This window comes from Haliotis rufescens, unplaced genomic scaffold, assembly GCF_023055435.1.
Source record: "Haliotis rufescens isolate VD_foot unplaced genomic scaffold, xgHalRufe1.0.p SCAF_19, whole genome shotgun sequence".
Taxonomy (NCBI): Eukaryota; Metazoa; Mollusca; class Gastropoda; order Lepetellida; family Haliotidae; genus Haliotis; species Haliotis rufescens.
This window is the reverse complement of record NW_025963879.1, coordinates 14,236,310-14,264,000: the sequence shown is the minus strand read 5'-3', so window position 1 is coordinate 14,264,000 and position 27,691 is coordinate 14,236,310. Positions and strand designations below refer to the sequence as shown.

General features: G+C 38.5%; 2 protein-coding genes across 3 annotated transcripts; one reads left to right on the top strand and one right to left on the bottom strand.

Moving 5' to 3' along the window:
• Positions 1–187: 187 nt before the first annotated feature.
• LOC124148282 (homocysteine-responsive endoplasmic reticulum-resident ubiquitin-like domain member 2 protein) lies at positions 188–19,210 on the top strand. Of its 2 annotated transcripts, none has more exons than XM_048398918.1 (8): positions 188–699; positions 4,788–4,865; positions 7,047–7,130; positions 7,424–7,524; positions 11,350–11,466; positions 12,868–13,170; positions 13,792–13,951; positions 14,805–19,210. In XM_048398918.1, the coding sequence occupies exons 1-8, from the start codon at positions 556–558 to the stop codon at positions 14,967–14,969; spliced, it is 1,152 nt and encodes a 383-aa protein (XP_048254875.1). In that variant the 5' UTR covers positions 188–555; the 3' UTR covers positions 14,970–19,210. The 2 variants fall into 2 exon arrangements, with proteins under 2 accessions (XP_048254875.1, XP_046375250.2); XM_046519294.2 differs by having other exon boundaries at positions 7,421–7,524.
• Positions 19,211–19,443: 233 nt separating this feature from the next.
• LOC124148283 (testis-specific serine/threonine-protein kinase 4-like) lies at positions 19,444–25,430 on the bottom strand. The gene is made up of 3 exons (XM_046519295.2): positions 24,665–25,430; positions 23,476–23,642; positions 19,444–21,978 (listed from the first exon to the last, which is right to left on the bottom strand). The coding sequence occupies exons 1-3, from the start codon at positions 25,346–25,348 to the stop codon at positions 21,678–21,680; spliced, it is 1,152 nt and encodes a 383-aa protein (XP_046375251.2). The 5' UTR covers positions 25,349–25,430; the 3' UTR covers positions 19,444–21,677.
• Positions 25,431–27,691: the final 2,261 nt, after the last annotated feature.

Sequence of the window (27,691 nt, the reverse complement as noted above, 5' to 3'; positions counted from 1 at the left end):
CTTCCGTCTAACTTCGTGTATTTCCGTGATTTGGGACGTTTTCAATGTATCTTATTTTGATAAGTTACGTGTTGAGATTCTGCCATTTAATATGTTATATATATAAAAGGAAGATCTTTGTTCAATTATTGCAAATAAAAATAAACGAGTGGTAACCGAGTATGTCAACCAATGAGAAGTCGCCATCTTTCTTTAGCAGTCACGTGACCTTACGTCATGGGGAACCAGCAGCAGTTTTGACAACAAGCACGGGTGTGACAGTGTATTCATCAATTTCTTGGCCAGTTCACTTAATTACAGTGTGTTCTGATTGTTGTTCGTCGAACCGGCAAGCAATACGCTACTCGCGTGCTGAGTGACAGTGATATTAAGTGCGGAAATATTCGTAAATTTGTAACCTTCGATCCTGTTAGTGACCCAGTGGCACCAATTTTCGTGAGAACTCATCGGTGTCAGACTTTCATCATTCAGGACAATCGTGCCGAAATCGATGAAATTGTGACCCTTTTTTCGAATCAGAAGATATAGGTGACGAGGACATACATTATTGCAAGTATGATGGATTTAGGTGATAACCCAGTGACTTTGATTGTCAAAGCACCAAATCAGAGAATTGCTGACCAAACAGTCGACTGCTTCCTGGAATGGACTGTAAGAAAGTTGAAAGAACATTTAGAAAACGTCTACCCTAGTAACCCCGTAAGTATCACTCCACACAAAACTCTGTATATAAACGTGTCAGTGTGTTATCACTTGGGCATGTATACTGTAATGGCTGATGTACCCGGCTTTACTATTGAAGGACCGGTTTTGAGACGATCTTTATCTCTGACAGCGAAGTTATGTAATGTGTTGAATATGTGCGCTAATCACCTGTTGTTACAGCTGGTATTCGGTCCAGTGAACGCATGGATAAAAGCAGCAGGTTATGGGTAGTGCCTCCATCCTTATCAATACCTCCAGAGAATATACATGAACAACATGCACAGATGGTTGTATATCATACTTGTTTATTGAACAGTTCAGCTGTTACCTGTCACTGCTTGTTGAGGACATGCCAAGTTTCTCTTCAACACCAGAATCATGTTATTTCTGTGAATACCTATGTAACACTTATTGCAATGTTGGTTGTGGGTCATTCTTCACTTGAACATTTATAAGTTTGACCAATAACTGTTTTTAATCTGAGTGACAACGAAGAAGAAGTTTGCACATGCAGCACCAAAGAATTAGTCATATTTTTACAATCGTAATTACTTGGTTAGATTTATTTCGTAGTAGAAAAGATATTGATACATTTTTGAAAGGATGGTTCCACTTAATATTTAATTTGGAGATCAATTATTTATGTTTGTCACTGATATTTTTGTAAAATGGACAATGATACTCATTTTCTATTAAGCATGCTAAGTGATGGATCTATAGTTATATTAAACTGTTTGTTTTGTATATTAAGTTTATGAGCTAGGCACTGAAGTTTACACAAAGTTGTTAGGAAATCTTTCACAATGTTTACATGCAAAGATAGACAGATATTTCAAATGTCAGTTTTATAATGCTAGCCCACTGAGACACCAATCCTGCACCAAGCAGGGTAACAACAAGTACCATCTTTTGGTAAGACACTGCCAGGGGTCAAACCACTGACCTTTCACTCTCCGAGCAGATGCTCTACCCATTAACTCACGGAGGCAGTCTGCAAGATAGAAAACTTTGTTATATTATAAAGCCAATTTTGAAGTTCAATACCCATAAGATCCTTGCAGTTTTGTTTTAATAATTTCACAACACAATTCAAGATAAGATACCTGTACATATGAAAACCAAGTTTTAAATAATAGTAATCTTATATAGGAAACCCAATTATTATTGCCATTATCATTGTTAAAAATCTTAAGCATATTGATATTCATTTAACCTAATTAATCTACAAAAATATATAATACAACAACTACAATAGTTTAAACATACTGGAGTTTTTTGTAGTTGTCCTAAAACAGTTCTTTTACCAACAGAAAGATAACTTTTAAAGAAATTGCTGTGTATCTTTTCAATGATTCTTGTGTAAATGTATCTCCAGATTTCCAACCCACATGAAAGCATAGCAGCAATTTTTTAATCAAATATTTTAACAGTAGTAGAAAATGGAAAACTTTTCAACATTCTCAGATGAGCTCGTAACAGACCTTGAATTGTAATAATACTAATATCCATTGCATACAATCGACTTTTACAATATGCTTTATTTCATACATGCTCATATTAATCAAGTGAATAAATGCAGGATATCAGTTACAATAAACATGGCTGAGTTTAGCTTACCTGACATGGATTGACAGTCTTTGGTGTGTCATGTTTGTTTGACATACCCCCTCCGTTTAATCCTCTTCAGGGTGGTGGCAGATTGAGAATTAACGTCTCTATCTCTAGTAGTGGGAGACGAGTAACTGTACTTCATATAAAGTTGTGTAAATGTTATGTGATTGAAATTAACAACATAATATTTGGTCATTGGTCTGATCAGTGTTTTATCTTAAAAAAATTCATTGACAAAACCCGTACCTGGCGACAGGACACAGTGTCACGCCCTAAGCATGCTAAGAGAGGGGTGGTGTAGCAACTATATTGACCAGCATTAGGATTGATATAGACGAGGCAGCAGCAATGCAATGAAGACACCAGATGATTGAAAACAAATGGGTTGTTATTACAAATGTAAAATAATGATTGGCCCAACTGAGATAGCGTTTCCGGATGGATCTGGTCATGTCATAGGTGTCGATAGGAAGCAAAATTGAGCATATCCCTGGATTCCGGGGTCAGATGTTGTTCTTCCTCTACCGAAATGCCATTTATTCATGAGTAGTGATTCAGTTAAGGATCAGTCTGTGATGTTATGCAGTTTGGAATCTATATGGCAACTCTAGAACAGATGGAAGATGTAGCTGTGGTCTAGATGGTACAATCTATGAACATGTTTGATGTAATGAAGCAGTCCACTAAGCTAACTACTAGCACATGTAAGACTCCATCTTTATCACTTATTGTCCTGCCATTAACAATATGTATACACCAACTTTTACATGGTTCAAGTAATTATAACCAACCCCTGTTTACGTTACTGTCCTGCGTGGACCTGTGTTGACAGAAATCATCACACACATATGGGTCACCAAGTAGGATTTACATTTGATATTAGACCTTTCAAATTTTCATTATTACCAACACTACTAATGAAGTCACCACAGAACAATATGTCTACATCGTCTCCATGTTTTGGCTTTAAGATGGCTAAGTTTAACATGTTTGAGTGTAATTCCTCAATACTATCATTATCAGTGTCTGCATTAAGTGAGGACTTTCCTGGAAGAACATACACAGTTCGTGTTGATACACAGGGATAGAGTTAAACCAGGGAATGAATTTGTGTAACAGTTGTGTGCACAATGCTGTCATCATCTGTTCAGACGTTCGGATTGAAGTAAGGAATTTAAGTATTTATCAAGAAAGTATGTGAATTTAGGTTGCACAAGATAAGGATGTAGATCAAAATATCCCCTTTTTCTCTCTCTTAAAGCTTTGCACTCTCAAACCAGTAAATGTTAATGCCTTAACATACATTTGGAAAAATGTCTGCTCTTCTACCCTCTCTATTTTCTAATTTGTGTAGGGGATCTCTTCAGTCACAATTCCTATCACAACAGTGAGGTCACAATAGGAGATGTATGATGATACAGAAAGAATGACACAAGCTGAGATAACATAGTCATATTAAAAGATGCATTTGTGTATTGTCCTACACTAGTTCTTTTGGTAAATTAATTTGGGCGTATATTCAAAATATGATAGTCTTGTAAAGTCTGATCATCCTGTTTGTGATGGTTATGAATAAACATATACATTACATATGTCCTTGGACATGTGTTGGAACCTTTCAAGTTGAAGCAGTTTATGCACAGCTGGTTATAACAGAAATATATATTGACATTTCAGTAAGACAGGTTTTTCAATGACATGCTCCTCCTCTGATTCAGGATACCCCCTAGTGACTAATATTTATCTTGGCCCCAGAACTAATGCAGATCAAAACCATCTTCCTGAGGCAAGGGCTATAAAACTCCAGTTTCGCCTTTGCTGAACTAGGTTGGAATTTCGTGGCTAGATCGTAGCGCCACCAGTGGCTATTATGAGTTAAGTCCCTTCTATGTCCCTCCCACTGACCAATGAGATTCCACTTCTCATATCACTTGCATTTGCTTCAAACCAAATGGCGGCGTACAGCCAAGACAATCTGATTGATAATCAAGGTCTATATTGTAACACCTCGCAAAGTGTATCAAATCATGTGAGCACCTTGATTAAAAAAATATGAAAAGATTTGAAAAATGTCTGTCAACACCCAGTTGATGGTACAAATGTTTTGCAATTCCTGCATTCAACTGAAATCCACATGTTGAAATCCATGTTGTTTATGGAGTGGAAATCTAGTTCGTAACACAAATTTTATTGGACTATGCATAAGACTCATTTGTCCAGCCAAACTGTAATTCTGGAATTGCAGTCTAATTTGGCACAGGTAGAAACTGGATTTTTATACTAAGTTAACGTTAACTCCCTTGCTTTGGGAAGATGGATAATACATGTTGATGAATATTGATGTTGAGACATCACTGATCAGTTGATGTGTTGGGTTTTCTAAATATTAAACAAGCTAGCTCTGGTCTCACAATGACAGTATTATTGATGATTTGTCCTGCGTTAATCAAAGTCATGTATTTTATTTGCAGAAACATAATCAACAGAAGCTTATCTACTCGGGCAAGTTACTACAAGATCACGTCACACTCAAGGAGGTGCTCAGACAGGTGAGTCAGAATAGTTACAAAAGATTGGTAACAGAAATTCAGCCCTAATATGTTACACAACAAGAAGTGATGATCACATACAGTTTACACGGTTTAACTTTATGTACAGCTTTATTTTGACAACTGCATTAGTTCATATAACATTGCAATACAAATAACCCACTCTACTAGCCCGCACTTGGCACTTAGGATCATTTTGGAAAACAAATGCCGTCCATGTTATTGTTATTATATGGACTATTACCAGCCGAGCTTACTGGACCAAACACTTTTTTCTAAACTCGGGCTTCATTCAGGCTAGTGGCTTAAGTTGCAGGCTGATAACCTGTGTCCAAAATATTTTCAAATACTCAACATTGTGTGACATTCAATACATCGCTCAGACATTAACTATGTACATACTCCTGATAATGATGATGTCTGAATAAATGTCTGGATGTTGCTTTTTATGGATTGTGTGGTGGTAGAGTGGCCCAGTGGTTCATGTGTTTGCCCGTCATTATTGAGTAAGTAAGTGAGTTGGGTTTAGCACCGCTTTTAACAGTATTCCAGTTATATCACAGCATGTCAGCTTAATGTGGGAGGAAAGCCCAGAAAAAAGAGGTTGTTGCAGTTTGCTTATGGAGAATTTGAGCTGGTTAGGTTGCCCCACCTCTGAGAAAAGTAAATGTAGATTGTGTTGATAACATATTCACTAGGACTTCAGATCGAAGGCCCAGTGCATCACAGTTCCTGTGTAACATTCACCCTTAGTATGAATTGTTATGTAGCAGTTGTACCTTGTTGTTGTTGCATTAAGTGTTTAAGAGGTCGCCTTCTGCCTAAGCAATTTCGGCTGACCTGTCCCTCTTTGGGACTCCTGTGTGTGAGTAGGGTACACATATCTGTTGTGTGTTTGGTGTTCACATAATTTCTGTTTTTGTATTGATATGATTTCTGTTTTCGTTTATTGATGTGATTTCATTTTTACCCTTGGCTGCTCTGTTTATATACGTTCGAGTAGCTGTCCATCTCTCAGAAGTAGAGTTAGTTTCGCCTTCGCTATTGCATCTCTTGGCTTTAGGAGATCTATGACAGATACCGGATCTAACTGCAATTCTTGTTTTAACCTAGCCCGGGCTGGGGCATGGTCTGTTGTTGTACCTTCAAGATATGTGACTTTTTGTAGCCCATTGTATCTCGACATGGTAGAGGGGAATGAATGCCTCTGAGCAGAAACCATTGAAGCATTAAGATATGTTTATCCAACCATCAGAATGTCAAATGAAGCATGAATTAAGACCTCAAGGTCCAATCACCCCTGAGCATTTATGTAAGACAAGGACTTACTGAAGCATTAAGATAATATTTATCTAACCATTGGACCATATTCAAATTGAGCACAACTACATGCATAGAGAAAAGAGAAATACACAAACACATAAAAACAACAAAGCATTTTTAATAGATAAGAAAACAAGTTGGGTTCATGTTGAAGTTGATTTTTCCCATTATGGTCACCATATTATTCGTGTTGTATACACAGTAGGGCTGGGACAAGTCCAAATGTACTACCCGGGTACCCGATGTAGGTCTCTAGAGTTGAGTACAAAACGTCCGATTGGGAAACGTTTGACCACAGCTGTGGACAAAATAAATTTAGATACACGTATCTGGTCATGAATACACTGAGGTTGACTGAAGTTTTATCTTTATTCAAACATATGAAGGTGAGAAGGAATGGGTGCATAGTCAGAAAGAAATGTGAACATTAGTGACTTGTAGTGTAACCATATAGTTCTAGAACATTTTTGTCATTAAACAATATATCATACAACTAACCATATACGGGTAGTCCAGTGGGTACCCAGGTCCTTCTCAGTACCCATCCAACCCAAGTACCCGAGTTACCTGTCCCAGCTCTAATACACCTATTTACAATGGTTTATGCATTTATCATGTTTATGCTGAGGTTGTTTGATATGTTCTTTTATTAGACCTGCTACCTTATCAAACTTTAATTTATGTTTTTATAATATGTCAATGTGTCATTAATAATGTTTTGAGTTATTTTCATTTTAGACAGGCAAGCTTGTATTTGACTTGAAATTCCATCACCGACTTAAAAGATCAATCCTATAAAGATTATGTTATGGTTTGGTTTTGTTGTTTTGTTTATTTAGATATAACTTGTTCTTTCAGCTTGATGAAGCATCACTTCACACTGTCCACCTCGTCTGTGCTGGAGGAACAGAGGGATCCTATGTTGAAAGTACAGTTGAAACAGTAAGTATGCAAGTTTCAAATCATTGAACTTTGTGTTTCACGAACACAACCCAAGGAAGATTCAGGTCTCAAGTTGATGTGATTTTACAATTTTACAACTGAAGTTATGAAGATACCAGTTGTTTGTTCAGAAATTAGAATAATCAAAATTGATGTTTAAATGTAATAATTCTCTGAAGTCATTTTACAATGTGTTTTTTGCATGTTTAATGTTAATATTCTTGCTCTTTTGATCAGAATGTATTTAAAATCTACATTGATTACAAACGTAGCTTGTTTTCCCCTTGAAGCAGATAGATCCGACCCCATCCAGCTCTAGTCACTCGACAGATTCAGCAGAAGGTATCCGGTATCGCGGACCCACAATGCCAGGCATGGAGCAGCTCCAGCTTGGGTAAGCATGTGACAAGTGTGCCTCTAGAGTAGTCATGTACAGGGTTGTGATACAGGCCTTGTACTGATACAAATGATGTACCAATACTGTTGTGATACTCATGTTGTATTGACACACACATTGTACCAATACTGTTGTGATACAAATGTTGTATTGATACACATGTTGTACCAATACTGTTGTGATACAAATGTTGTATTGATACACACGATGTACCAATACTGTTGTGATACTCATGTTGTATTGATACACACATTGTACCAATACTGTTGTGATACAAATGTTGTATTGATTCACATGTTGTACCAATACTGTTGTGATACAAATGTTGTATTGATTCACATGTTGTACCAATACTGTTGTGATACAAATGTTGTATTGATACACATGGTGTACCAATAGTGTTGTGATACAGGCCTTGTTCTGATACTCACACTGTACCTAACTGTTATAATACAGGCTTTGTACAGATACATGGTGTACCAATACTGTTTTGATAAACACTTTGTACCGAGACACATGGTGTTTTGTTTAATGCCGCACTCAGCAATATTCCAGATATATGACGGCATCTGTAAAAAATACATTCTGGACCAGACAACAACAAGCATAGTCACCATTTAAGGCAAGCATGGGTTGCTGAACACCTGTTCTACCCCGGATCTTCACGGGTTGCACATTGAGTATTAATGCTGTTGTGATACAGGCCTTGTACTGATACACGTTGTACCAATACTCTTGTGATACACACTTTGTACCAATACTCTTGTGATACACACTTTGTACTGATACATATGTTTTACCAATACTGTTGTGATACACAGGCTTTGTACTGATACTCATGGTGTACCAATAGGTCGTATATAAGGTCAGGATACACAGGATGTAACAATATATACAGGGTGTAGCAGTATGATCATATGTGGGCAATATTAAGGCTTGGACGAGTCTAAATTTAGTACCCAAGTACCCAACTCCCTATTACCCAACCCTACCCGGGTACCCACTGTAGGTCTCAAATTGGGTACAAAATGTTCATTTTGGAATTTCTTTACTGGAGCGATACCAGTTGGTCATGGCTTTCAGAGGTTACCAGTGAACTGGAACATACCATGTAATGGTGGTCATAGTTCACAATTTAGCATAGTCAAAGTCAAGGGTTCCTCATCATAACCATGGGATGTTAGAGAAGGTAGCAATTCACAGCATTATAGACAGTGTATAGAAATGCACAGGGATTTAGAGCAACACAGGTTCTAAAATACATCAGGTGTGACAATATGAAGTTGACAAGCAATAATAGGCAATAATGTGTTCCACAAAGTATGACTGTATTGAACATAAATGAGAGTAAAGACAGTTCAATAAAATTGCATAGTCAGCAAGTTATTGTATCGAGGCCTTGTCCTTGTAAATCAGGATCATGTGTGGGCAGCTGACACTTGATATTATTTTACTGTTTGGTAGGTATAATGTTAGGATAATTGTGAACTCACTACCATTTTCAGCTGTTCCAAAGACTAGCCAGGGTAAAGCGGAGTTACATGTTTATTCGGTTGTTACATTTATGGTAGAGAAGCCAGCTGTTTCAGGTTTTTTTATTCTGTAATTACAAGTATGACTATTCATGAAGAAAGGGCTATCGACTGTAAAGAGACAGTCCATTATCAAATTAAATAATATTGATATTAGTATGAATAATAGTTTACATGGTTTAGACATGGTGACTTATCATTTACAGATATACAGTGTTGATAGTTTCTAACAGCGTGACCACTGGTTTGCTAGTTCCTAGCAGTTTTTGCCTGGTCTATTCTCTGTCATCTTGACATAGTATTGATGCTTATACTGAAAATATTCCTGATATTTTGATTCCATCATTCACACAGTGTATTGCTCATACCACCAAACAAGTGTGCATGTGCACAGTGTTCAAACTTAAGAGGGTCCTGGAGTCCTTCAGGTATCCTTGTACAGTATTTGAATCGAGGAACCCCAAATCTTCAACTTTTAACATTAGGAAATGACAAGGAACCTTTGACTATTTAGCCTAATTTCTAACCAGTATGCTGTTGGTGTGCGTTGTTTAACGCCACACTCAGCGATATGCCAGCTATATGACGGCGGTCTGTAAATAAATAAGTCGTGACCAGACAATCCAGTGTTGGATATCATGAGCATCAATCTACGCAATTGGGATATAATGACATGCATCAACCAAGTCAGCAAGCCTGACCACCGGATCCCATTAGTCGTCTCTTACGACAAGCATAGTCACCTCTTTCAGCAACCATGGGTTCCCGAAGACCAATTCTTTACCCAGATCTTCACGTGTCCTAACCTGTATGCATATGATGTGACAGATTGAGAGATTGAAATCAGTATGTAAATTCATAGATTTGTCATTGCATACTTATCATGCTCGTGTAGATGTTTTGTTTAAAACACCAGTAAAGATATTAACACAAATATTGACAACCCAGTTGTTACAAATTTCAAGTCATTACAAGTTATAGACAAAGATATGATTGGGACATGTCTTATGCTGGCATTTCCATTCTGAACTTCTACTTCTATTAATAATCAGATGGATTGTACTTAGAAGTGTATTTGCAAGGCTTGACGTCACAATGTTGTATTGATTCGGAGGCAGGTGTTGCCTTGTGTGTGACCGGCTTATGTGTTGAATGCCCGATAATGGAATTTGTATGACTATACCACGTATGCCTTGAACAAAATCACTTTTATTGAAAATTGTAAATGACTGTAACAATGTGGCCATTACTGTTTTAACATAGATTTGAACATTTCATTGTTCAGTTGAGATAAAAAGATAATTGTGAAGTTTTATATTTTTGTTGGCAATAATTTGTCCTTCCTGTACAAAAATCTACATATATCATTACATGTGAAGAGATAAATTGTTCAGTTAACAGAAATATTGTTTTTAAATGATAGACAGATAAATGTAGATGAAATTCTGTATTTAATATTTTTTTTATCATGTGTCTAGTGATCTCTTTTTCAATATTGAACATGTTGAATTAACAATGATGAAATTTAAAGACATGCCACCTTTAATATTATGAGAACAGAACCTAAAGATATTGTCACTAGCTGGAAGGATGCACTGGTATTTGACATCAGGCACTTTGCCAGGAGCTACCACGTTGTGATAAGGCCTGTTTTTGTCTGTTCATGTTTACCATGTTTACTAGGTATGTTATCAGTGAAAGCTCATTTGGCTTGTTGACATTTTGTATGTGTAACCATGATAAAAATTAAAAATGCACCCACAGGTAAATCTACCACAAAAATAACCAGAGAAGTATGTCAGACCCATGAATTGTCATCAATGGTTGTAAGCGTGGCACTCCTCATACTCATAGGCCTAGCACAATGGATCATAATATCCCAGCATTATGGGACTGGGAAACGTGTGACATGTTTCGAAAGCTGACCAAATATCTTTGGGGAAAAAATGTACACTATTTGACATGTTTGATAAAGAAATGAATAGTTGAAATGCAAAACACGGTTTTGTCTGATGTATTACACTGGAAAGAGTGCTACCTCTGGTTTATAAAACAGTGAGCAACAGTTTACTGTTATGACAGGGGGTGGTAACCAAATGGTTAGAAGCTGCTGGTCATACAAGGACCTGAGGTTAAATCCACACATGAATGCAGTTTATGAAACACTTTATTGATGTGCCTTTTCTGTCCCTTTTGCTGCCTGAATATGGTTGTGATATGGCTAAGGGTGTCAAGCCCTACACGTTTCCCCTTGTACCAGCCTAATGAGATATGTCTGATTGTGTTTCAGCGGCAACGTGATGGCCCCTCCGATGATGATGCCCCCTGGCTATGGCGGCTACAGCCCCGAGCAGTACCTGTGGATGCAGCAGATGTATGCCCAGTACATGACACAGTACATGCAATAGTGAGTAGCTGCCCTGTGCATGACACAGTGCAGGCAATAGTTAGCAGCTGCCCTGTGCATGACACCGTACATGCAATAGTGAGTAGCTGCCCAGTATGTGACACAGTACATGCAATAGTGAGTAGCTGCCCAGTACATGACACAGTACATGTAATAGTGAGTACCTGCCCAGTACATGACACAGTACATGCAATAGTGAGTAGCTGCCCAGTATGTGACACAGTACATGCAATAGTGAGTAGCTGCCCAGTACATGACACAGTACATGTAATAGTGAGTACCTGCCCAGTACATGACACAGTACATGCAATAGTGAGTAGCTGCCCAGTATGTGACACAGTACATGCAATAGTGAGTAGCTGCCCAGTACGTGACACAGTACATGTAATAGTGAGTAGCTGCCCAGTACATGACACAGTACATGCAATAGTGAGTAGCTGCCCAGTATGTGACACAGTACATGCAATAGTGAGTAGCTGCCCACTATATGACACAGTACATGCATAGTGAGTAGCTGCCCAGTACATGACACAGTACATGCAATAGTGAGTAGCTGCCCAGTATGTGACACAGTACATGCAATAGTGAGTAGCTGCCCACTATATGACACAGTACATGCATAGTGAGTAGCTGCCCACTACATGACACAGTACATGCAATAGTGAGTAGCTGCCCAGTATGTGACACAGTACATGCAATAGTGAGTAGCTGCCCACTACATGACACAGAACATGCAATAGTGAGTAGCTGTCTCTAGTAGAGGCTGTTGATGCAGCAGATGTATGCCCAGTACATGACACAGAACATGCAATAGTGAGTAGCTGCCCTGGTCTCTGGTCGAGGATATGTACTACTTCACTCACTTGCGCAACCACCTGCCCACCCACACACCCGTTGAACAAATAAACAATACCGTATTCAACGTAATAAGGTCCCAGAGCGCTCTCAAAATTAGAAATAGGGGGCTCTTATTAGAATATTATTGTGGTGAGTTGAAAGATGGTAAATTTCATGGTTTATGCTGACAGCCTAAAATGTTTATATACGACAGATATATTTTTCCAAAATTTAATTGCCCATAATTGATGGTGCATATAACACACGAGTGCGTATTATACACAAATAAATAAGTCTTGTGTACATTGATCAATCGGAAGGCGTGCTAATTGGGATTGTTCACCAGCCAATATATTAGCAAATGTAGTCGTGGGCACTTATAAGAGCGGGGCCCTTATTACGTCGAATACGGTATTCATATGATTAAGGTTAGTGAGCATACACTGTTATGATCCATTATTATTTAACTACTGCGATAATATAGTGAACCATGCTAATCATGCATATGGGAATGTGTTGAGAAAAACAGCATTGGTTACAAGTCCTGTGTTTTCTCCCCACCAGCTACAACAATGCCTACCCTCAGACACCACCTGCCTCCCCAGCAACTACTGCCGTTGCCGAGGGACGTCCAGCCAATCAGAACCAACCTGCCCCAGCAGCAGCTGCTCCAGCCAATCCTAACATGCGTATGAATGCCCAGGGTGGGATGGTTGAAGATGACGATGAGGAGGATGTGGAACATCGGGACTGGCTAGATTACATCTATATCTTATTTCGCTTCCTCGTCCTTCTCAGCATTGTCTACTTCTACTCCACCTTTAGCAGATTCGTCGCTGTCTTTATAGGATTTGTCATCATATATTTGTAAGTAGTTATCATGGTTAATTCTTCCTGTTGGGATACCAGAGTATACTAGGTCCCCATTATCAAGTTGCTCTTTGAGGCGACTATGCTTGTCGTAAAAGGCAACTAACGGAATCGGGTGGTCAGGTTCACTGACTTGGTTGATGCATGTCATCGTATCCCAATTGCGGGGATCGATGCTCATGATGTCAATCACTGGATTGATCAAGGAAGACATTCCAGTGACAATTGGGACACATTACATTTCTGCAATTACGTGTGCAAATGTTCCCAATAGATTGGAACATAGATGGACTGATATTGTTTCCCTCAGGAATTCTCTGTGAAGATTCCGGGGTAGAATAGGTCTTCAGCAACCCATGCCATAAAAGGTGACGATGCCTTTCGTAAGAGGCGACTAAACAGGAACGGGTGGTCAGGTTCATCATGCTTTCTGCAGTGTGCTTCAGAAAGTGTATTGACAACTCCTGATGAATATGAACAGTAATATTATATACTGCAGTGCATAAGCTTGATGAATTAGTCGTGTGTTGGCTAAGAAAACTATTGTCATCTCTCTCAGATGCTGAAAGTTTCAGATTTTTGACTTCCTGATCAATCATGATAATGCTTTGTTTCCAGTTTACAAAAGGGCTGGTTAAATCTCAGAAGAAATCCAAATCCACCTCAAAGACAACAGCAGCCACCAGCAGCAGCAGAAGTGGTGCCACAGGTACCACAGGTACCACAGGAAGCCGAGCCACAGCAGGAGCAACAGGCAAATGCAACAGAGAATCAACAGGTACTTATGTCTTGTATACATTGCTTCAGCAGGAGGGTTTGCCCCACATGTTAACAGTATGGTGCTGCTCAGTTCATTCCCTGGGATCAAGAAAGGAATTCAAGATTCTAAGGCTAAACTGTTCCGCAGAGTTCTATTCATAGCCAACTTGACTCAGAATGTAATTTTTATGCAAGAGTGACAGATAAATGATAGTTCTGCCCATGGGTCATCAGGCATCCTGAGGTTAAACCAGTGTTTCTCTATTAGGAACAATTAGATCCTAATAAGCCTGGCAATGTTGAACATGTTCACACAATATTTGATGTCCATATTGTAATGATGATGTTTGCAGGAAGTGAATTCAATTTGGATATAGTTAGGCCATGTGCTACTTTAAATTTTCCAGCCTGTTAGTATGACTTGATGTCTATCTCAAGTTTGGGAGACACTGAGCTTTCATGGGGAAAAAGTAAGACATTCCAGAGACAATTGGGACACATTACATTTCTGCAATTACGTGTGCAAATGTCTCCAATAGATTGGCACATAGATGGACTAATATTGTTTCCCTCAGGAATTCTTTGTGACCAAAGACTATGTATGCTGTTTACAAAAGACAAAACAATTTATTCCAGTTTGACCACCCTGTGATTTTGTTACACACAACTTATTCCAAAGCCATTTATGTACTGGCCACTCGATCTCTAAACTCAGTGCGCTTAAATACCTCAAAAGTTTAAATGGATTCAGCACTGACTACATCTCAAACCACTTTCTGGGTGAACAAAACCTACGAAATTGAGCTGTGAAGTTCAACTCACAATTGTTCTAGATTCACTGTACTTTTTAACACATTTTTGCTCACTTGCAGGCTGAAGAAGGCAGTGAAGCTGCCCCAACCCCAGATGTCCCCGGACAAAGCGCCCAACCAGTGCAGGAAGCGCGACAAGGCATTATCGCAATGGTGTGGTGCTTTGTGTCAACATTCATCACATCACTCGTCCCACAACAGCCCCCAGCTGTCAATGGCAACTGATTCTGGGATATAACTGCAGGTGAAAACTGTGGACCGGTTTCATGTGTCAGAATCATGTAGAGAGCCATGAACCCATGCTGTTTTCTACAATGAGAGTGACTTGTGCCTTGGCTTGACCGCTCATCAGAAGAACTGTAGTTTTCCTTTTCACAGCTGGGGCAGTTTACCCTTGGATTTGGAACCCAAATTTCTGAATCTAAATACTGAAATCAGTCTACCTGTACAGGAATACAACTAAACACTTTTTATGTGTTTTGCCATATTAAATTCTTCATCATTTTGTTCCTTCCATCCTAAATTAGTTTGTGCAGAAAAAATGCACACCAAAAAGCAAGACAAGAAAAAGACACACATTGTGTTTTTCATCCATTGTGAACGGTGTTTTGTGAATGAAAGCTTGCCAGACAAACACATACATTTTTCATTTATACAGAATTGTGTGGTGGAATTTTGAAATCCACGTTATTGTGTGTTAAGTGTTTGTTAATGATATCACTAATTAATTGACAGTTTGTGATAGGCCATATTTGGCTGTCCCTATATCCATGTGCAATAAACCCAAAATAGAAGTTCCCCTGAAACTTTCTCTGACATGCTGACAAGGATTATATCCCTTAGAACATGGATCTCATGTCCAAATTTCAAAAAAGATCTGAGAAATTCCATAAAGTAAGTGTAAAATAGTACATCCAGTTCCGGCTTTGTTGGTTAAAGTGTGGAAAGTATGATCAAGAAAAGTAAAGGTGACAGTTTATGCGGAGTCATCTCCCTTTGGTGACTCTCAGTGAGGATGGAACCACTATTTGTCAAAAACTCTTCATCCAGTTCTCATATATGTTGATTGTCTACATCAAAGATAATGTGTCAAGGGGGTGGTAACAAGTGATGTAGTAATAACACTAGTGATAATGTATTCATTAAGCACACCCATTCTATATTTTCATGACCTGAACTCCCATGTATGTTTTGGAAGTACCTAAATAAGTAAGCGACATAAATTTAATTTGAGTACTTTACGATACCACAGACACCTGCTACAAAGTTGGTACAAGGACTCTTTTTCTCCAGATGTTAACAAGTACTAAGTACTAAGTCATATCATTGGATGCAATGATACAGAGCATTGTAGTCAAATTTCAATTGCCAGGGAACAGTTACAAAACATGTGGTATAATTGATTTAGTTTCAGCATTTCTTTATTCATATGTCACTTTGTAAACAAAAATAAATGTTTTAAAATGGCTATTATTTGGAAGTATACAGTAAGCAATCCTTAACATTTCCACTGTTGTATATATGATCTATGCTGTAGCAAGGTGGGAGAACAAGCTTTATCTTAGAGTAAAGAGTTGATGTTTATTGAGCTCACATTAGTACCACAATATTCTGTTGTTCACCTGTTAATCATTTAATGTAATGTTTAGATACTTGATATGCTAAATTTAAGGTTGGGGAAGCTTGCAAGACAAATGTATCAAGGACACTCAGCCACATGAAGAACTTTGACATGGCTGGAGGTATCTATGTGTTAAAATGTCTCATCATCATAGCACTTTCTTCAAGACATGCAAATATCATATATTTGTGAAGACACCAGCATTAGCACTGCAGATGGGCTTCCGTATGACCAAACAGATAGCTGCAGTTTCTATTGGGATATATGTACTTGGTTGTGACGGGATTTTTCTCTTTCTTTAAGGTTTGTCAACTTGATTAGTGTTCAGGCTTATGATCAGTGTATATTGTTATGATATTGGTCTGATGACTGAGTTTATTTTAGTATTTGGTGGTTTTCATAATGATATAAAAAGCATGTGTTCAATTAAGTCAAGAAATTTGTAGGTCTTGAATGTTAAAATTGTATTTCAAAGTTTAAGAAAATGATCATTGTTTTAGTTTATTTCTGTTAAGAATTGTCTCATTTTCCTCAGCTATCCAAGAGCATCACCTCTTACATGTGCTTTCCACCAGCACACTTTTTATACAGACAGCTTTGGGTCATGCATATTGGTGTCCCCATCTCTACATTATCTCCCTCATGCAGGGATTCAGATCTGGGACATTGACTGATTGTCATCACAAGTGTTCTGAAGTTTTGTTTTACATTTGTTAATGATGCGGAATAACCTGTTGAAGTTGAAAAATTATGAAAGTTTCCTAGTACCATTTGTCTCTAGCAAAATCACAGGAGGTTTACATGATTTTTATCAATATTTGATAGGACATTCTTCTGTATGTATTGTCACCATATTTGGAAAAACATCTTTGGACATTTTGGATGTCAGTCATGTCCTGAAGATAAATCAATCTGATCCCAAGTGATGCAACTGTTATGAGTCTGTTCAAACTCAGTGATAGCTTGGTTTAATGCCGCACTCAGTAATATTCCAGCTATATGACGGCTCTGTAAATGATCAAGTCTGGACCAGACAGTCCAGTGATCGATATCATGAGCATCAATCCACGCTATTGGGATCATACAGTTTAGCCTTGCCTCAATGTACAATCACTTTTAGTAGTTTAGAAATCCCAGATCTGCTATGCCATAAATATTGATCGCTATCCAAGAGAGGTTTGGCACAGCGAGTTTGTATTTTCATTATGAATTACCAGGTATCATTTTTGAAGATTTGCACTGGAATCCCATTTGAAATCCCAGATGTTCTTGCTGCAGAGTACTGTTGTGCCAGAAACTTCTATTTTCTTACTGTACAATCATATAATCTTACATGTATACAATCATGTATTTGTTGATGCTGTTTATTGTCTCTATTTTGTCTTTATTCTGTTTATTGTCAAGATTTTACTTTGTTTTTTGCTTGATTTCAAATCAACATTCAGTTGTGTTATGTTCGTTTCCTTGCATAGTCAGGATTGACTGTAGAAGTTGTACTATATCACTTTATAGTGACACTCACATTTTGACATCCAAATGGCAGTGTTGATGGAGTGAGTGATACATTGATATAATCCATGCTGTGATATAGAATTTCAATGAAAACATCCCTTTGAGGGATGCCTAGTTGATCTATTCGATCTGTTCAATATAAACACATCTAAAATCTCTTAGCCTTGGGTTACAAAGTTCTTCATTCTAACTTTTATCCAGCTGATTTGTTTTCAGTTAGAGATTTTCTATACGTTTTCAGAGATCAATTGAATGCATACTGGATAAAAATGTAGATTACACGGTACACCAAACGATTTTTTTTCATTTATTTACTTCTATTTCCTTGTCAACAATATCAAACCTTTATTTTACATTTAAAAGAAACTATCGGGAGCATATATACTCATCTTATTCTGTTACAGTTTCTGATCTATAAAGTGGGGCTTAGACTTTTGCATTCCCGGCAAATTTTATTACCCTAGAAACATTTTTCAGTTTGACCCTGTGAACTAGACACTGTGGCTAGACCTATACAGAAATTGGCATCACTTCGAGATTTCCTCTCACATCAAGCTGACATGCCGTTATATAACTGCAAAACTGTTCAAAGCGACGTTAAACTCACTCACTCATTCAATATCGAAATTGGGCAACCAAACCTTGAGGATGGTCGCTCTTTTTATGCATGACAGGATATTACCGATATTGTCTTAATGCCCTTGCTAATATTTGTATTATCTGAATGACCTTGCTTGTATCATTGTTTCCTGAGATATACTAATCATACAAGAAGTACCGACATTGCATTGTGCCAAATGTGTTAGGGGAATTATATATTGTCACTATGTAAAGAATATGTAAAATATTAATCAGTCACTGCCTATTAATCAGTTTCAGATAAATCACATGTAAATATTGTATATTGTACATAGTGTATATATGGGGTCCTACATGTTAACTCATAGTGCATTTATGAAATCCTTGGTTTGTTGAACACACGCTTTCACGTTTCTTTCATGTGTGTTGTCTCAAATTGCAGTTGGAATTTATGAATTTACATGATTGAAATCTATTCTCCAAGGTTCCTGTGTGCATCCTAAAATTTGATAACATTCGTACAAAAGATTGATAAAGAAGACATTAGAGAGTCAGAAATACTATCCTCATTTTTGTCATTGTCAAAAATGGTTTGTCCACTTCTGATTTAAGAACTCTTGTGACAAGTTGTGTATCGGTAGGGGTGTACATCTACAACAATGTGTTCAATATGGAAGAGGTTACGAGCATAAACATTTGTCTCAACATTTCTCGCAGCCAGGTGCTCATGGATAATAAACTCAAATCGATAAAACTAAGTGTTCTGTTCTTTTTAAACACTATACAGTCTAGCCTATTCATATTTAGCTTCCTATGATTAAGTCATGATATTGACTGTGTTTTATACCAAGTCCAAGGTAAACCTCACACATTCATATAAAACACTTAACTTGTTATGAGATCATTCCACACTTGAAATGCGAGGTAAATCCTGAAATTGATTCGTACTACATTGTGAAATCATTAAATAACCACAAAAGATCAATGAATGATTAACAAGTTATATTGACAGGCACAGCATTAGCTTTACGATCCTAAAAGACAACACATTGGGTGAAATATATGGCAGCAGCAGGGAATAACAATCAGTGCAGTCACGAATATCCAGAACTTTTGAATTGAATGCAATCACAATAAAGGAGTCTCTCTCTCTCTCTCTCTCTCTCTCTCAGCTGCTGTGGGCCACTTCTAAAGCTCAAGATTTTATGAGCGCTTCATCTTTGTTGCCACTAGCAATTATCATATACTGCCATCCTCTATGTAGGTCTTGGGGCATTTTAATAATGGGATACTTGTTAAATGAATAGGATAATCCCAGAAATCATTTCACATTGTATGAATACTTTTCAGTATCAGGGTCTCCAATTGCCCCCCCTAAGATGCTTCACCAGTGTATTGGTCTGGATATGTTATACCTGTTGTTTCTGAGCAGCATTGACACCCGAAAGGGAGTAGGATAAAATTGAGGTGGTAAATAAAGAAGCCAATACGTCCTAGAAAGCTGATATGTGATTGTCTGAGTGAGTGAGTGTTGTTTAACGCCGCACTCAGCAATAAATAATCAAGTCTGGACCAGACAATCCAGTGATTGACATCATGAGCATCGATCCAGGCCATTCGGATCGATGACATGCATCAACCAAGTCAGCGAGCCTGACCACCCGATCCTTTAAGTCACCTTATGACAAGCTTAGTCACCTTTTACGGCAAGCATGAGTTGCTGAAGACCTATGATTGACTGAAAAAATCATATATTCTTCATTCGGATTGGGTGGTCAAAGCTAGCTCAGGGTTCATCTGATACGACCTTAGATCTTGAGCATAGAGACATCATCTCAAAGTAAGATATCTAATTTTAATCAGATTGTTTCTAAACAGTATGATGGGTGTTATTGAGTAGTCGATGCCTGGACATATTAACTTTTGAAGTCTCAGCTAACACTGTTGGTTCCATTGAACGCACAATAAAACCAGCAAATCTGAAAAATTGTCTGTCACCTGTCGAATACGGTAACTGGAATACTGTTCAAAGTGGCATTAAACCCAACTCACTCACTCACTTACTCACTCTTAAGCTTAGGTATGATGGACATAAAACACATAGAGGACTAAATGTGCTGTCAAAAATATTTATGTATGGTGTCAATGATGAATACAACTTTGCAATGAAAAAGTGGACTAGAATTTCGAGATCACCCAAGATTTGGTTGTTGTCTGGTCTATTTGTTGTTTAACGCATCAGTTTGCAGTGTTCCAGCATGTATGAATGTGGTCTGGACCAAAACAATGATTGCTATATTCAACTTCCCAAGCCATTGGGGTATGATGCCATGCAACTAAACAAGATGCCAAGACAAATTCCATGAAGTCTTCAGACAACAAGCATTAGTCAGTGGGAAACAATTCTACACTGGAATCGCCAAGAAACTACAAATATTTCAGGAGTCCCATATTTAGTACACTAAATGTCAGGCTTTATTAACAAAATCCTTTTACCTCAGTAATTGAACATTTTGTGATTTTGACGCTGGAAAATTATGATTTTATCAGAAATATACATGCACTCTGTGCCAAAAACTTTTGGGACTATGAGCCCCAACACAGCTCTCAGCATTATTTTCTGTTGAATTTAGTGATATGACATGGACTATTATTAGATGAGCTAACTAGCCCGACCAGAATTTTACTAGATTCAGGCTTGGCTTAAGTCGCAAACTCTATATTGTACACTGCTTAATTCACGCTAATTGAAATTAAGGGGAGTTCTGGGGTCTTCAAGGCTTGCTTCTGTAGATTAAGAGCCCCCTAAATCCTTAACACTTAACAGGGGCAATGGAGTAGCCTTGTGGTTAAAGCGTTCACTCATCATGCTGATTCCCCTCATGGGTACACTGTGTGAAGCGAATTCTTGGTGTCCCCTGCCGCGATGTTGCTGTAATAGTGCCAATATTGGGGTCATGACGAGGACCCATTTTGAACACTGAATATGTTACCTATTGAAATAGTCTGATCAAGGTGAACTTCTAACTACATCCTCAACAAAGAAAGGAACTTGGCAGGCTTTGGATGCACATATATGAGGCTGCTCGTATGACCAAGGTTTCTCTTCATTTCTTGCCCATGCTAATTGCTCAGTCCAGACCCAAACCCCCCAAAATAATTCCAACCATTTCCACATAAGCAAACCCATCCCACTTTTCCCCCTGATTGATTCACAGGAATTAAGTAACACTCTCATCACTGACTGTCCGGCAAGGAAATGGATCCCTGAACTTTTCCTCTTGGGACAGAATATGACCCAATGCTTTGACCTTGGCTACTGTATCATCTTCCTCCTGTAGCATGGTCACCATGGGGCTCTTGGACCTTGGTTTGTCCTGGACCTCATTATTTGCTCCAGTGGAGCCACTTGACTCTTGATCTGGCAGCTCTGGGGCAGAGGGCAGAAACTGGGTATCCTTGGTGGGGCTTGTCTTGGGTTCATCCGGGAGTACACACTGGGTTTTGTACCATGTATCAAACCTAAACAGTGAAAATAATCTTTGAGATTGTCCATATAAGTAATAAAACCAACACAGAGTAAGAAATTAACTTTTATTTTCAATATTCTGCAAAAGTTATCTGCTACAGAGGTGCCATCTTCTTAATGATAAGACAGGTAGGCCACAAGGAAATATCACCAATCCTTTCTGAGTTTTACTAGTCTCAGACTAGAGGACTTATGTTAATCATTGAATTAATCTATGAAATTGTCCATATAAGTAATCAGATTGTGCTTTTGAGACGACTAGTTTGAAGTTGTCTATGAGCAACATTTTCAGTAGATTTTGGTGTTATTTTATGGACTATTATTATAACTAGACTTACTTTACAGAACAAAATTTTACTCAACACTGGCTTCAGCCTTGTGGCTAATGTTGCAATATTTAATTTAGGTTAGACACCATATATGTAATCTATAAATGTTGATCATGTTGATGTGTATGATTCTGAGTCCTAACCATTGAACTATCTGCCTTCCACATGCAAGAAGTCTAGACTACAGTGGTTCTTTGTGAACCAAACTGAACACCCTAATTGATTCTTTCACACCATCTCTTGTGATGAGTATTTGAAACCCTGGCCACATCCAAGAGCACATGTATTATACATGAGACACTGACTGATGACGTGTCTTGTATTCCTGGCCCATGCAATGATGACAGCTTAGGCACCAAAATTGGCTGTACAGAGTAGCATCCCTCAGGTGTGCAAGGGACCTATGATCATGGGTTCGAATCACAGTTGATTATGTTTCTAGGTTTGTCAGCACTATACCGATGCCAATGGGTTCCACCAAAGTGGTAAAAGCCTTTTCTGAGAACTGCATCACCATGTAAGTTCAGTTTTCACTTTAGTTAGTGCCACGTGTGAATCTTTGACACTCTCCCTGTATAATTAGGGTAATCATTAACAATGTTGACAGGTGATATTTGCATAGGCTGACAAGTTTGATGAGGCTTCTTTAAATAAATGTACAGGGCAGGTTCTAGATAAGAAATCTTTAATCAGTTATGGGTGCCAATTGGCATTAGTCTTGACATGCACGCACAAACAGAAAAGATGCACAAATAATTTTGACACATACCCAGTAATGCCAACTTTCAATGTTTTCTATGCATAACTTGCAGTTTCCCAAGTTTGTCAGTTTTTCCAAGGTCACTGATACCTGCATATTTGACTGACTTCACTGTTACAAATTTGCTCAGATGGCTCAAGTTTGTGTGGATGTACCTCTGAGTCATCATGTAGTGTTCATAGTTCCTTCCATGTGAGGCTTAGAACTTACCCTCAACCCGCATAATGATAATTATTAATCGGTCATCCCTTAATCATTGGAGCCCAATTGCAAAAGGAAAGAGATTAACACAATATTTAAGTCTGTCAGACACTCAAGCAAATGTATCACATGAGCTGTGACATTATCAGACACAATGACAGGTGGTCCAAGAGGGTTTGTGGACAGTGTACCCGGTATACCTGATATTAGTCACAGGTATCCGGTCGATGGGCTTGGTCAGCATCTTCAGGATGAGTATCCTACAGTTCTCGGACACATCTGGCTTGGAGGGGAACATGACCTTCGCCTGTACCTGTTTCAGCAGTTTCCTGTGGTCAGAGTCATCGAATGGCAATCTACCATATACCTGGTGAAGATGAAAGAAATGTTCAAAACACTATGGAAGGAAGAGCGTGGAATGAGTACACCACTACATGGCATTGAGTTAATCTGATCTGGTTAAAGTTTTCATATGATGAAAAAATGTTAAATGACAGCTGACCTCAATAATATCTCTTTCTAATCAAGTGGATATATATGCAAACCCATACTCAAGATTTTATAGATATTGAATTATTTTATTAAAAAACATTTCTCACATCTATTTCAAATTCCTTCATGTTAATGAATACATGTTTGTAAGGCTGGATTCTTTTTACAGGAAATACCATTTCAGGTTCATCCAATAAGGTGTGAGGTAGCCATGTCATGGTATTGATGTATCGATAATTTTTTCTATCAATGCTGTTTTGATACAAATTTATGAATATCAATACTAAATAAATAATTCACTACCACGGATAATGTCTACATTTTTGAAGATTACCATGGTTAAAATCAAAAATTCGAAGCCAGAAAATGCATTTTTAAACATTCAATGGATCAGCTTCGTTCATATTTAGATCAACTGCAGGTCTAGACAGGATCTTTTTCATCCATACACATACAGATTAACTAATTTTGTTATTAATCAATATATTGCGAGTCAATTTATATGGATATTAAACTTTCCAATCAAGGACACCCATAGTGTGAGAAGACAAAGTTGTGTTTGTGAAATCACAAAAACAACTGAAGAAGGTGACCATGAGCATCCCTGAACCAATCTGAAACTGCACATGGCCATTGATTTGATTGTGTAGAAATGAAGAAGAGACCATTAGCTGATTCAGTTTTTTTGGTGTTTTTTTTTGTTTAGCACAGCACTCAGCAATATTCTAGCTAAATTACTGTGGTCTGTAAATAATTGAGTCTTGACCAGACAATCTAGAGATTGACATCATGAACATCAATCTACCAATTAGGATGCCCATTTAGTTGTAGCTGTATAGGCCTTCCAGAAGTCAATTCATAATAAGTTCATCAGCATGTCAAATGACCCAGTATTACCATTGTGAAAAGGACGACCCCAATACTCCAGACCTCCGCACAATAAGCATTGTATGGGAGACCTTTGAGGATCTCAGGAGGTGCATAAGCATAGCTGCCACAATACGTCTCACACAGAGAAACTTCATTCCCTTTGACCTTGAACAACTTTTTGGCGAATCCAAAATCTGTAACTTTGAGCACCAAGCTGTTATCGACCAACAAATTCTCACACTTGAGATCCCTGTGGACAATCCCCTTGCTGTGCATGTAACATATCCCGTCCAGGAGGTTCCTCATCCACCTCCCTGCCAGTTTTTCATCAATCACTCTCCTATTCTGGATGTGTTCAAGAAGATCGCCATTTTCCGAGATTTCCATAACCAGGAAAAATCGCGTAGTTGTTTCAATCACTTGATGAAACTTGATCAGATTCGGATGACGTAATATCCGGACGACTTCAATTTCCCGCGGAAGAAACTTCAGAAGGTAGTCTTCGGGTGCTTTTCGTTTGGATATGATTTTAATGGCGACCTTACACTTCTTGTTTACGTCATAGGCGGATTTCACACAAGCGTACGAGCCATTTCCCAATGTCCTGCCTACAATGAGTCCTTGGGCTTCCAGAATCTGGAACCGGCGGCTTGCGCGGCTCTCCCGCCTGTCTGAGTCGTCATCAGGGGCAGGGCCGCCAGCTCCAGACATAATTCGCGGTTGATTATGGGCGTAGCAGGTTCTTAGAACCCATAATACTGCTAGTCTATTCCGTCGCCATGTTGGATTTTACTGTGACGTCACAGGTAATTGCGTCACATCCGATATGACGTCATACCTTATTCTACATGGGTATGTGTCAAAATCAAATTATTTATAAGCTGTATGAGTAAACCATTCTTTCAAAAAAAATTATATTCACCAATGTGTAACTTGACATTTGCTATTTCAGAGAGCGTGACTTAGGTAACTCAAGTGATTCGCATTTGGGGGGATTTCTTACAGACAAGTGAATCTACTATTAAAAATGGATTTAGCCCGTTCAATGGGATCACTGAAATGGAATTATTTCTTAATTGTAAATATACCGCAGTTCGTTATCAGCATTCATACAACCTTTATACAGCAAATGGCGGGGACCAAAAATTAAGTTCGTAATATCGGTCAGTTCGTTATAAGCGTGGGGTCGGGTGGTCAGGCTCGCTGACCTGGTTGATGCATGTCATCGATCCCAATTGCGTGGATCTATGCTCGTGAGATTAATCACTGGATTGTCTGGTCCACACTCGATTATTTACAGACTGCCGTCATATAGCTGGAATATTGCTGAGTGCGGCGTTAAACAACAAACCAACCAACCAACGTTATAAGCGTGTTCGTTATAAACGTATTTTACTGTATTTTTTGTTGTAGTAGTAGAAACCAGTTCGCCAAGAAAAGTTGTGCTGGGTCGTCTAGATATTTAATCCATCAAACAGAAAACATTGTTCTTTGTGACTGTCAACGCCTTGAGTTACTTGGTGGTCAAGTAGTCTCGTGGTTACAGCGGTCGTTCGTCACACCGAAACCCCGGGTTCGATTCCATCATGGGTGCAAAGTGTGAAGTCCAACGTCATGATATAGCACGACTATTGCTAAATGCGGCGTAAAACAACATACTCTCTCCCATAAACTGGCACTAATTTCAGTTTTAACAAACACTGTAAATATTGAAATAGGTAAAATAAACCTATCTATCTTCCACATCATCAACCGCCTCCTCAAACAGCAAGCCAACATCGACACCCACTTCACCAGCTCCAACTCCCTCAAGCCCCTACTAAGAGCCAACGGCAGGAACACAACCAAACCCCAAGAGCCTAAAGGTATAGTTTAAAAAATGTGGACAATCTTACGTAGGTGAAACATCCCGCCCATTAACACCAGAATGAAAGAGCACAAAAAACTTCCACCATTAAATCCGACAGTAAATCAGCCATCTCGGACCATATGAACAACTGTCCTAATCACAACATCAACTGGGACAACGTCCAAATCCTCTCCAACAACCTCCATGATTTCACTAAAAGAAAACTAACAGAAGCAATCCACATTCGCCGCCACAAGCCATCAATCAACAGAGATCAAGGCTATTTCATCCCATCCGCCTACTATGAACTCATCAAGCCATAATCACTTATCCTGTTTAATTGGCTTCATGTCCCATTGGCTTCCACCTATGTGTTCTCTGTCCATCGTGTTGTGACAGTATTATCCCCTTGTTATCAACACCTACCTATGTTATCCCACTCATATATGCAATTGTTGCTACGGTATAAGGATCTATACCGAAACGCTTTTTACAGTATTAAAGAAGTTGTTATCCATAAAATTGTGTCTACCTTGTCATCCGTCAACTTCTAAGTAATGCCTATCTAACAATATATGCAAATGAACTAGCTTAGCAGGAACTACTTTTACGTAGAAAGCTTTATGTATCGAAGCGATGCCCTGCTTGCTCAAAAAAACATTGCATAACGTTCCCAAAAAGTTTAGATAGAGGATACCGATGTATGAGTGAATCTGTAAACAAACATGTCTGCAAAGCATTGGGTACTATATCACAAATGGGGCGGTTCACTCATGCATTATATTCATTCGCGGTTTCTAAATCTACACACATCCTCATGTTACAGTAGGAATCGTATAATCGACTCTGCTTTTAGCGGGGATTTCTTATGTCTATGGGAGGGTTTTGTTATTATTCTTAATATATAATATTTACGATATATTTAACATTTACAACAATACCCTCGGCTAATCATCTCTATTTATCAGCACAAAACTCACTACTGAATCCTGTCATCATAAGCCACCTTGTCAGACGCTATGTTTCTGTAACTGCCCGCAACGCCCATGAAGATTCGGGGTAGATGTCTTCAGCAACCCATGCTTGCCGTAAAAGGCGACTTTGCTTGTCGTAAGAGGCGACTAACGGGATCGGGTGGTCAGGCTCGCTGACTTGGTTGATGCATGTCATCGATCCCAATTGCGTGGATCGATGTTCATGCAATC

Bases quoted from the DNA above. Each gene is read 5' to 3' on its own strand.
- LOC124148282 (XM_046519294.2), top strand. From the start codon at position 556: ATGATGGATTTAGGTGATAACCCAGTGACTTTGATTGTCAAAGCACCA. The intron at 7,525-11,349 runs GTAAGCATGTGA...ATTGTGTTTCAG, and splicing joins ATGGAGCAGCTCCAGCTTGG to CGGCAACGTGATGGCCCCTC. The intron at 13,952-14,804 runs GTACTTATGTCT...GCTCACTTGCAG, and splicing joins ATGCAACAGAGAATCAACAG to GCTGAAGAAGGCAGTGAAGC.
- LOC124148283 (XM_046519295.2), bottom strand. From the start codon at position 25,348: ATGTCTGGAGCTGGCGGCCCTGCCCCTGATGACGACTCAGACAGGCGG. The intron at 23,643-24,664 runs GTAATACTGGGT...CATCTTCACCAG, and splicing joins GGGTCGTCCTTTTCACAATG to GTATATGGTAGATTGCCATT. The intron at 21,979-23,475 runs GTATACCGGGTA...TTCACTGTTTAG, and splicing joins ATACCTGTGACTAATATCAG to GTTTGATACATGGTACAAAA.